The sequence below is a fragment of the Annulohypoxylon truncatum genome (assembly GCF_022578515.1).
Source record: "Annulohypoxylon truncatum strain CBS 140777 unplaced genomic scaffold F4807scaffold_9, whole genome shotgun sequence".
NCBI lineage: Eukaryota > Fungi > Ascomycota > Sordariomycetes > Xylariales > Hypoxylaceae > Annulohypoxylon > Annulohypoxylon truncatum.
Genome location: NW_025953795.1, coordinates 316,359 through 328,060, shown reverse-complemented (window position 1 = coordinate 328,060; position 11,702 = coordinate 316,359). Strand labels below are relative to the sequence as shown.

The following is an 11,702-nucleotide window of genomic DNA, read 5'->3' as shown; positions in this document are numbered from 1 at the left end:
GTTATATTTATTTAATTTATTAATGGAAATAATTATACGTAATAAAATCGAATTTATTTATTAATAAAAAATCCGTAAATAATTTTTAATTAATTTTAATATAATAATTCCGATAAAACTTAATTACTTATAAATTTTTAAATCCGTAATTTTTAACTTATTAAAATATATCTTTAATAAATATTATTATTTAATAATAAATAAAAATTTTTACGTTATTAATATTTATTATTATATTATAATTTAACTCGGTTAATAATTTAAAATTTTTTAAAATATTATTAAAATTAAATTTATATAAATTTAATATTAATAAAATAATATTATTTAAATTAAAATAATCGTCCATATATAAATTATATAAAATAATATAATAACCCATTAAAAATTAATATAAGTTTTAAAATATATTAAAGCCATTAATAAAAATTAATATTAATAAACTTATTATTAATATTACGTTTTTTCGTTAATTTTATATATTTTTAAATGTATTACGTTTATAATATTCGATTTTAAGTTTAACATGAATTAAATAAATATAATATAATTCGATAAATTAATTAATATATATAATTTTTTCGGTATTTTCGTTTAATTTTATCAAATAATTAATAACGTAATAAATAATAAAATATTAATTTTTAAATTTAAACGGGAATATAAAATTATTATATTTCATATATTTAACTTTATTTTATTTAATTAAATTAAAATTCGTGAAATATTTTTTATATTAATAATCTTTAAAAACTTAAACGTTAAAAAAAATATAAGCCTTTAAAATAATAATAATATCGATATTTATAATTAATTCGTTTTTTTTTAATGGTAATTTAATTATATTTATTTCTTTATTAATATTTATATTATATTTAAAAATTATCGACTAAATTTTAAAAGTTATAATTTTTTTATTTTAATTCGTATATAAATTAACTTATATATTATAATTATAAATAATAATATATTTAATATAAAATTAAAAAATATTATTATTTTTAATATTAATTATATAATAAAAACATCCGGATTTATAATATTTATAATAAATAAAATCATTAAAAAATAAAGCTTTACTTAATAAATTAAAATATAAATAAATGTCATTAAATACATAAACTAAACTTATTTAAACTTAAAAATAAAAAAATTTAAATAATTTATTAATAAATAACTTAAAATTATAATATATATCTTTAATATATATATTTAAAAATAATATATTTTTAATAATAAATATAAAATTAAAAAACATTAATTTAATTAATATAATAAAGTTAATTTTTAAAATTAAATTATTTTTATTTTACTTAAATTTAAGGAAATAAATATTTTAAAAATCGCACCTTTTTTTATTTATACTTTTACTTTTATTTTTACTTTTACTTTTACTTTTACCTTTATTTTTACCTTTACTTTTACTTTTTATTTTACCATTTTATTTTTTTTCTAATATTTTAATCCGTCGTTTTAATTTTTTAATAATATTAATATAACGAAAATAAAATTTATTTAACATTTTTTTTACTTTAAAAAAAATTTAAACTTAACGTATATTTATAATTAAAAATCTTAAATAAAATTTATAAAAAAATATAAATAATTATTTAAATAATTTAATAATACATTTAAAAATATTACCAAATTTATTTTATATAAAATATAATATTTTATAAATTAAATTATATTTATTTTAATTAACATTATATAAATTAATAAATACTATAAAATTTTTTTCGAATAAAAAAATTTTAATACTTTTATTTTAATGAAAAGGTATTAATTTTAAAATGTTTAAAATAAATGGTTAATTTAACCCTGCGATAATTAATAATAATGCTTTATTTAATATCGTAAATATAATAATATTAATATTATTTTTAACTTAATTAAATAATAAATTTTTAAAATTTTAAAAATTAAAATTAAAAGTTTTATTATAATTAATAACATTAATTATATTACGGATAATAAATTATATAATACGATTTTTTAATTTTATTATATTATTATTATAAATATTATTTAAATTAATAATTATTATTATTTAATATTAAAATATATTTACATATATAAAACCTTTTAAAAAATTATAAACAAATAATAACTTATTATTAAATTTACCGAATAAAAATTTAATTTTATATTTTTAATCGTTTCCATTAATAATAAAAATATTATTATCGTATATATTTTTTATTTTAATTTTAATTATAATATAATTATTAAGTTTATTATTAAACATAAAAATATTATTATAATTATTACATTTTACTTTAATAATATTAAAGTAATTTTATATTTTTATAATTTTAAATTATTTAATAACTTTAAATTATTTAATAACATTAAATTATTTAATAATTTTAAATTATTTAATAACATTAAATTATTTAATAATATTTTTTATAATTATTTAATAATATTATTTATAATTTTTTTATAATATTTTAATTTATACGCGTAATAATATATATTTTATTATTTAATTAAACATTTTAAAATATTATATAAATTTATTAACGTTTTAATAAAATTAAATATAAAGTAAATAAAATTTTAATTTAAGTTAAAAAAAATATATAAATAATAAAATTAAAAATAAAATATTTATAATAAATAAAATTATTATAAGGAATAAGTTTATAAACGTAATTAATAAAATTAAGATTTTTTTTCGTGATTAAAATAAAACTTTTTATAAAAATAAATATTAAAAATAATAAATATTATAATTAATATTATTATTAAATAATTTATTAATAATGTTTAATAAGTTTTATAATAATTATTATTATTATAATTATTAAATATTATAATATTTAAAATAATTTTATTTATAAAGTTATACCGAATATTATTACCGTATATAATAAAATATATTATTAATTTTTTTTTTTAACGGTTTAATTTATTAAACCATAAATTAAATTTTTAAACTTATTATTACGTATTATTATTAAAATTTTAAATTAACATATAATATAATTTTTATAAAAATTTATATTTATATATTTATTTATTATATTTAATATATATATATAAATATTATTATAATTTATATAATTAAAAATAATAAATATATTAATATTATTTAAAAATAAAAGCTTAATTTTTTTAAAAGTTAATAATTATTTAATACCATTATAAAACACATGTAATATAAATGAATTATTAAATTAATTAAATCGCGTAATTACCTTCGATAATATTATTAATATTAACTTAAATAAAATAAAATAAATTAATATTTTAGTTTTTTATTACGTTAAATAAAAATTATAAAAAAAAGATATAACCGAATTAATAATTAAAGAAATATATCCAAGCTTATTTTTAAAACCGATTAAAAAAAACTTTATTAAAATTATATTAAAATAAATATATAATATATTATATATTAATTATCCGTATAAAAATAATAATAACCCCCCTTTTTTAAATATTTTTATAAAAATAAAATTTAATTTATTATTTAATATTTTTAAACATTTCTTTACATTTAAAATAAAAAAATATATTAAATATATTATTAAAACATTATTTTTAACTTTTAATTACTTTATATATACATTTAAAAATTTATAAAAATTTATATTAAAAATTATTTTTAATATAAAATATAATTTTTTATTTAATAAATTATTTGTATATTAAATTTTTATATTATATTTTTAAACCACATATTAATTTAAAATTAAATTTATATTTATAACTTTATTTAATAATTTTTAAAAGAAATAAATAACGTTAATTAAAAAGCTTTTATTACTTTTTTTAAAATTAAATTTAACGTTAATTTAATTAAATTATTATTTAATTATATTATTTAAATTATTAATATTAATAAAATATTTATTAATTAAAACTTATGTTTTATTTAATATTTATAATAAGTTTTTATTATATTTATAATTAAATTTATAAGATTTATTAAATTAAAGTTTATATTTAATTTTATTATAAAATGAGGTAAAAAAGCTTTTTTTAAATGGAAAGTAAATAAAACTTAACGTGATAATATAATTAAATTATTTAATAATATATATATTAATAAATTATTTCGAAAATTAAAACTTAATATATTCGTTTAAATAATTATAATTAACGATAATATATCGATGTTATTATATAAATAATTTTTTTTATTAAATTATTAATTTATAAATATTATTAAAAATATAATTTTAAAAAAATTTTCGTTTTTATTTAAATTATTAAACTTTAAATAAAATATTAAATAAAAAGCTTAATTAATTTAAAACAATATATTAATAAATAATATATTATATTCCCCGAATATAATATATTAAATTTCTTTTTAATTTATCGTTAATAAAAATACGTTAAACCTTAAAATTTTTATTATAAAACTTAAATTAAATTTTAATAATTAATTATTATTTTATTCCAAGGATATAATTACCGATAATGCGATATTTATATAAATATAAACATTTATAATTTAATTATAATTTAATTTAATTAATAATTTAATGTTTTATATTATTTTAATTAAAATTAATAAAACCGAAACATTTAATATCGAACCGTTTAAGCTTTTTAAACTTTTTAAACCTTTTCGGTAAATAATTTATAACTATTAATAAATAAAAATAAATATTAATAACGTTAAATAATAAAAAACCGGTAAAGTTACGTTTATAAAAAAAAAATAAAATTAATCCTTTAATAAATTAAATATAAATATAAATAAAATATATATATAATATTATTATAAAATTAATTATAAAAATTATAAAATTTATTATAATAAAATTAATAATAATAAGTTTTATAAAATAAACGTTATTATAAATAAAATATTTAATTTATTAAAAAAACTTTTACTTTTAATTATTATTTATCGCGGTAAATATATTTAATTTTTATTATAACTTATTTAATTTTAAATATTTTAATAATATAAAACATTATTATTTATAAATTAATAAAAATATATATAATAATCATTTATAATTTTATTATTATATTTAATAATAATACGTAATATTAAATATTATTCTTTAAAAATATTAATATATATTTTTTTAAAAATTTTATTTTATATAAATAATAATTATTTTAATTTTAATTTTACGTTTATATTTTTAATTAAAAAATTATTATTAAAAATAAATTTTTATATTTAATTTTATAACTTTTATATTAAATTTAAATTAAAATTATATAAAAAGAATAAAAGTTTTTAAATTATTAAATAAGTTTAAAATTTATATATATTTTTTTTATTAATTTTAATAATTATATTTCCCGTTTATATTAAATTATTTTTAATATAATAAATTATTTAATTAATTTAATATATAATATAATTAATATAATTATATTTTATTATAAGTTAATAAATTTTTAATTAAATAAAAAAAAAACTTATATTATAAATTAAAAAAAAACTTTAAATTATTATTTAAATATCGCTTTATATTATAACGTAATTTTATTTTTTAAAAATTTCACATTAATTAAAAATGGTTTAAAATTTTTATTTAACCGGATTAATAATAACGGTTATACCATTAAAAAAAATATACCGTAACGCGTTATTTATTATAATATTATCCGTCGGCCATAACTTTAAATAATTTTAAATAAATTTAATATAATTTTTTTTTTTAACATTTATTAATTTAATATTATAACATTATACATTATATTAATATTTAAAATCTTATATAATTTAATTAATTATTATTTAACTATAATAATAATAATAAATAATATATTATAATTTTTTTTATAAAATTTTTTAATTTTTAATATATTTTTAAAAAAATAATATAATTTTATATTTTTTTTCGTTAAATAAATAATTAAAATCCCGGTCCACATTAAAACATAAAACGTTTTAAACTTATTTTTATATATAATTTAATTTATTTATTATTTACTTATATATTTAATTTATTATATAATATAATATATATATTTTAATACGTTTATCGTAATTAAATTTATAAAAAAAAACTTCCCGCATTTTTATAATTTTAATTAAATTAATATTAAAATTAATTTTATAAAATAATTTAATATTTATACTATTATTACGAACCGTAATTAAATTAATAACATTTTAAAAATTTACTATATTAAATTTAATAAAAAATAAAAAAATTATTAAAATAATTAAATATTAAATAAAATTATTTAAAATATAATATTAATATTATAAATAATATAAATTAATTACTTAAATAAAACTATATAATAATAAATTTTTAAAATTTAAAAATTATTATTAAATTTTCCGCTCCGTTAAATATTACCTTATTATTTTTATAAATATTTCATTTAAAAATAAATTATAATTATTATATAAATAATGTTTTTTATAAAAGTTAATATTTTTTATAAAATATAATAATTATTAAAATTTCTTAATAATTTATAATAATTATTTAACATTTCTAATAATTATTTAACATTTCCAATAATTATTTAAGGTTTTTAATCATTATAAAGCCGCATAATTTCCCGCTATGGTAATTACACACGTACACTAGAACAAGGATTGATAAATATCTAGGATCAAGGACGGAAACCTTTTTTTTTTTTTTTTTTTTACGGTCTAGTTTCTTTGAAGTCGTCATTTCACCGTAGCCGTTCGTTTCATCGAGGAGTACCGATTCCATCTTCGTAGCACATCAGCGGGCGGACAAGCGAATTGAATTCGGTAACTTAAGACTTAAGTACCTAGGTAGGCATCTACCTAGACACTACATATTACGAACAAGATCACAATGACGTACGAACCAGTTATACACGATATAGAAGCAAGACTCGTAGTTTCACGTATTTGTCATTTACTATTACTATTCTGTCCGCGCTTCTCAAGCGGACCGCTACTATAGTCTGAACGCCGTAGACGACGTGACTAAAGTAGATGCATCTAGCCTCCTCCCGCTCTTGCTAGATCCTCCCCGCTGCCCCCGATGTATGTAGCCCGCCTTCCCGCCTCTATTCCTCTATCTTCCCCCCTCTATTAAGAGCAGGCGACGCGACTAGCTAAGGCTAGATCTGCGCCGTCTGAAGTACGTGCTCGTGTCTAGTCACCTGCCGTCCCATTCCATCCCGGACATATCTCCCACGTACCGTAGAGTGATTAAAAGACGTTACAGAAGCGCATTAAGCTCGCCAATGCGCAATAGAGGTAAAACCGAGAGCCGTCGAAGTTTTGATTCGAGATGCGTCTCTGAATTATCATATTATGATAATATAATAGGTTCGTAATATCCGAACTGATTATGGACCAGAGTGACGAGGCAGACAGGTATTCACCTCGCCAAAGGGTATATAAACAAATCGCGGTAGCGAATGGAAGTGTGAAAGGGTATATGCGATCGAAAAAAAGATAAATGCTATCCCAGAACAGAACCGTGAACTCCAATGCTGATGATATATGATAAATCACACAGCCAACGAAATATGCGTAGTGACATGGGTGTCGGTCGATCGGGACAAAAGAGAGTCGTATCGTCGTTGCAGAAACAAAAAATTCGGGAGAGGGGTTCAGTTTTACATCATGCCTAATCGTGTCATCCTCTTCTCCATTCTCATCGGTCCTAGTCCACCGCGGCCTAATGCCTGACCGGGAGCTAGACGGTTCCCAGTGGGCAACCCGAACGGTCGGTTAAGTGGCCCGGGCCCTCTAGGACCAGGTCCCATCGGACCCGGACCCATGGGGCCGGGGCCGGAGGGAAGTCCTCTCGGTGGTGGTCCCTGTGCTGCACTCGGTCGTCGTGGCGGATACATTTGCATGCCTGGTGGCGGCCCTTGCCTTTGTGCTTGGGCCGCGAATTGCATTCGTTTCCAAGCATCACGCTCGCAGTAGGCCTTGCCGTCGACATCGAAATATCCATCTCGCAAGACGATACCGCAGTCACCACATCGGAAGCATCCAGGATGGTGTTTTCTTGAAGACTCGTCCTCAAGATATTGTCCCTCGATGCCTCTGTTGCATTTTCCACATAGACTGCCGTTGAGCTTATGATAGTGCTGTTCGCAGTATGGTTGATCGTTCAAAACATAGAATGTCGATGATGAGAAGGGTTCTTGGCATGTCGTACATACGAAACATGCCTTGTGATAGCGTCCGGTCAGGCGACCATCTGCGGATGAGATCGATTTTCCCGTGATCGGCAATTTGCAGGCTTTGCAGCTACCACGAGAGCGGGACTGCTGACGGTTGTGGGAAGGTCGAGTAGGTTGCGACTGGTTTAGACCAGTCTGGACAGCGGGATCCGAAGAACCGGGAGAAAGTGGAGAATTAGGTGACTTCAATGGAGAACCTAACCTTTGGTCTCGTCCCGCTAGGGTGGCGGGATCTAATCGTAGGTTCTCGGAAGGTGCACGACGATTGTTTGACCGCAGAGGCTCAGCCTTTTTCTCGGATTGTAATCGGTCAGTAGGGGAGGGTGGCTGTCCCTTGGGTTGCATCGACTCCATTGAAGACTGGAGATCGTCCATCAAGGCATCAAAATTTGATGTATCTGAAGGTCGCCGTACTTCTGGACGAGACGCAACTGATCGAGCTGGGCTTGTATTCGAGCTAGCTTGGCTGGGCCGAGACATGTGGCTATAACCAGAGCTGCTAGAAGATTGTGACACTGACGATGCGTGGTATGGGTTACCAACGCCGAACTCTTCAGCAAGGTTAACAGAAGGCCTGCCATTCCCGTCCCGCGTTGGCGGTCGAGCAAACCCTCCCCGTGGCGGCGGCCTGAGCGCCTCTTGTGCGCCAACCGAAGGTCGCTGTAACCGTTGACCATTTGTGGGTTGTCCATCTCTGGAACTGAGATTTGACGTACTCCGTAACCGATCGGGTCTTGGGCCAGGTGCGGAGGGCGCACGTGCTGGTGTTTCATACATCTCATCATTTGCTTGCAAGAGCTTCTCTGGGAAAGTCTCGGAACGTTTGCCCAAACCAAACTGTGGAGGCTCAAAATCGTCGCCATCTCTTTGCGGTGCCCCGAATCCTCCGTAACCATTTGTCCGTGGCGCCCTAGGAGGTGCAAGGCCAGTGCTATTCTTCGACGAGGTTGAACCTGACGTGCCTGGCCTATCGTCGTTCGAATCTACCGTGAGGTTTTCCCTGCTATTATTTCGTGCGAATGAATTCTTTGAACCAGGTCGTCGATTTGAATCGAATGGACCAGGTGCGATGCTGTTCATTCTTGTCAAGAAATTAGTAGATTTATTTGGGCTAGTACCGTAAGTAGAGTCGCCTTCAAATGATTCAGGATCTCCAAATCCTCCATATCCACCTGGTCGTCTAGGCGAAGTCGCTATTGCTGGTCCGAAGTCATCTCCGCCAGGACCGGCACCTGGCCGTCCATTAGGTGTCTTTGGTGAGATAGCCTGAGATCCAGTGGAAGCGCTCGCTGGAGTTAGTTGATCCTGCTTTGAGAATGCACGATCTACTGTATTAGCTGGCGTGTTGACTTTTATAATGGGTAGTGGTAAGCTTACTTGCTGCTTTTGTATCGACAGCCGGCGGAGCAGAGCGGCCGAACCCGCCAAAGACATTCACCTTGAGGGAATTCAACGCGCCACCCAAAAGATCAGGCATAGGAGTTGCTGTTTCGGTAGTTAGAGATCAGCTCTACATTGAAAAGGCGTATGAAAGATCACGAACGTTCTGGTGGTGCTGGCGCGCTACCACACACATGGTCCCCCATCATCGAAATCTCAACCTGATTCCCGCAGTTCGAGCATTTTATCGTCGGCATAAAAGCCGATTGTCGTGATGTATCCGTCATAATTGAAAGTCGCTTCACAATTCCCTTCTCTTATTCGATCGACCCTTGCCTATCCACATTAGGGATTGGTTAAGTTGGTGGCGCGCATGCAGCAGCTCTCTGCCTTGTCCCACCCTTTACTAAAATTTTGAGGATTGCGTAGATCCAAGATGGCGAAGGTTGACTTGCAGTCAAGTTGATCGCCTCGACAGCGCCAATCAAAGGTTTATACACTCGAGAGAAAGAGAATTTCGATCGATCTGTTGTGCTGAATGTCGTGCAGAAAAGTCGAAACACGAACTCCACAGGCTGCAACAGTCAAATAGGACGGGTCCAGATAAGCGCAGCGCCCTCTCGCTAATGACCTAATGTTGATGCTGTTAGGGAGGTGAGGTATGCTTTGCGATAGGCTGGATGCAGAGTCGTTCGTGCGACAATGGACGCTGTGCGGGCCTCGCTTGGGAAGATTTTGGTAGGAATTACAACAATTGGTTGAGAAGAAACAAGATCGAGGAAGTTTCAAAAGAGATCTTTTGATGTAAAGGTCGGTGAGTTAGTTATCCAAGTCGTTTTGGACGTTGCGACCTGTGTCTCGAAAGAGTGGGTGTTAATACGAACCCCTGTTCCTCTTACCCCTGGCTAAACTATGCACGGGCAGTCCACTTAGACCATTCATGGGTCGACCCTGTTCCCTGTCTTACTTAGCTTGGCAGTAATAACTTAAAAGAGTATGTGATAGGGATCTTATTACTACAGTGAAACCCTACCATAACGATAGGAAAAAATCAAGACTTTAGGATCGTTAAAGCGAGGTATCGTTGTAAGAAGCTATCCACTTTTAGTAAAACTTACCCACTTTTGGCAAATATTTCCTAAAATAGCCAAGATTTTGACGCATGGGTAAAGATATTATCGTAAGGGGTAATAAAGTGGGTACATTACATCCTAAAACGGAAAGGTTCCCACAAAATTTCCCTAATTATAACGATTTGTTTGGTGAGGAAAAATAAAACTAACGATAATTCGTTATGACGAAATTATCGTTATTTTACATACAAAAATCGGGAATCCTGGAAAATTTATCGTTATAGTGGGGTATCGTTATACACTAGGATCGTTATGGTACGGTTTCACTGTATGTACATGAAGCCCGAAGGCGTACAGGCTGACGGGATAATTCTCGAGGTCGATGTTGGATTCTAGACGACTTCTAGGGAATTAAACAATACACGAAAGAGGGCAAGTAATAATTCAAGCAACAGGAATTATGAGAGCTATCTATGTCAAACACTCGTCTGTTCGTATTTCGAAGGGAAGAAGTGGCGCATGAGGCGTTGGAGCAGGATTGGGATTAGGAACTTGAGGTCAAACATTGATGGTTTTTGCAACTGTTGGCTAAATATGTAGGTAAATATGGTAGACTATAGCGTACATGTGCCCTCTTCTTACCACACACCACTTGAAGGAGTCGGTGACTGGCGATGAAGTCACTTTTGTTGATCATTTACTGACGACTGACTTGGTACTCTTTCATTAACATGAATCGGTAGGATCCGGTTCATGGTTAGTTATTTGCTAGGTTCTATTCCATATGTTCCAATTCTGAACTCTCTTAATAACTTTAACGTTGTTTCTAATACTCTATGAAGTAGGTCGTTAGTTGGAACGTCGGTTCCTTCCTCGTCGGCCGTTCCAGAGGATTGTGGCTCTGTTCCCTTCCATCTTCAACCTTAAAATTGCAGCTTGCTTCCACACATACATTAACTTTCACAGCTGAAATGCACATATATCACCTGTCACCAACACACATCTGCGCATCCGAGCATCTGAGCATCTAACTGATTAGCACAGTAGCCGCTTTGTCCGCCGAGAAACCCGAAGATATTTAACGAAGAACGCCACAATCTCACTGTTCCGATTTTAGACAAATAAGAAAGCCAT

The 11,702-nt window shown here is 25.6% G+C and overlaps 1 protein-coding gene across 1 annotated transcript; it reads right to left on the bottom strand.

Annotated features, from left to right (window-relative positions):
* Positions 1 to 7,153: 7,153 nt before the first annotated feature.
* F4807DRAFT_393357 (uncharacterized protein) lies at positions 7,154 to 9,884 on the bottom strand. Its single transcript, XM_047995923.1, has 3 exons — positions 9,659 to 9,884; positions 9,493 to 9,600; positions 7,154 to 9,440 (listed from the first exon to the last, which is right to left on the bottom strand). Exons 1-3 carry the CDS (start codon positions 9,780 to 9,782, stop codon positions 7,540 to 7,542), a joined length of 2,133 nt encoding a protein of 710 aa, XP_047856066.1. The 5' UTR covers positions 9,783 to 9,884; the 3' UTR covers positions 7,154 to 7,539.
* Between the last annotated feature and the right edge of the window lie 1,818 nt (positions 9,885 to 11,702).

Coding starts and splice junctions, on each gene's coding strand:
- F4807DRAFT_393357 (XM_047995923.1), bottom strand. CDS start 9,782: ATGACGGATACATCACGACAATCGGCTTTTATGCCGACGATAAAATGC. Junction 9,601..9,658: donor CGCGCCAGCACCACCAGAAC/GTTCGTGATCTT, acceptor CTACCGAAACAG/CAACTCCTATGCCTGATCTT. Junction 9,441..9,492: donor TGTCGATACAAAAGCAGCAA/GTAAGCTTACCA, acceptor CTAATACAGTAG/ATCGTGCATTCTCAAAGCAG.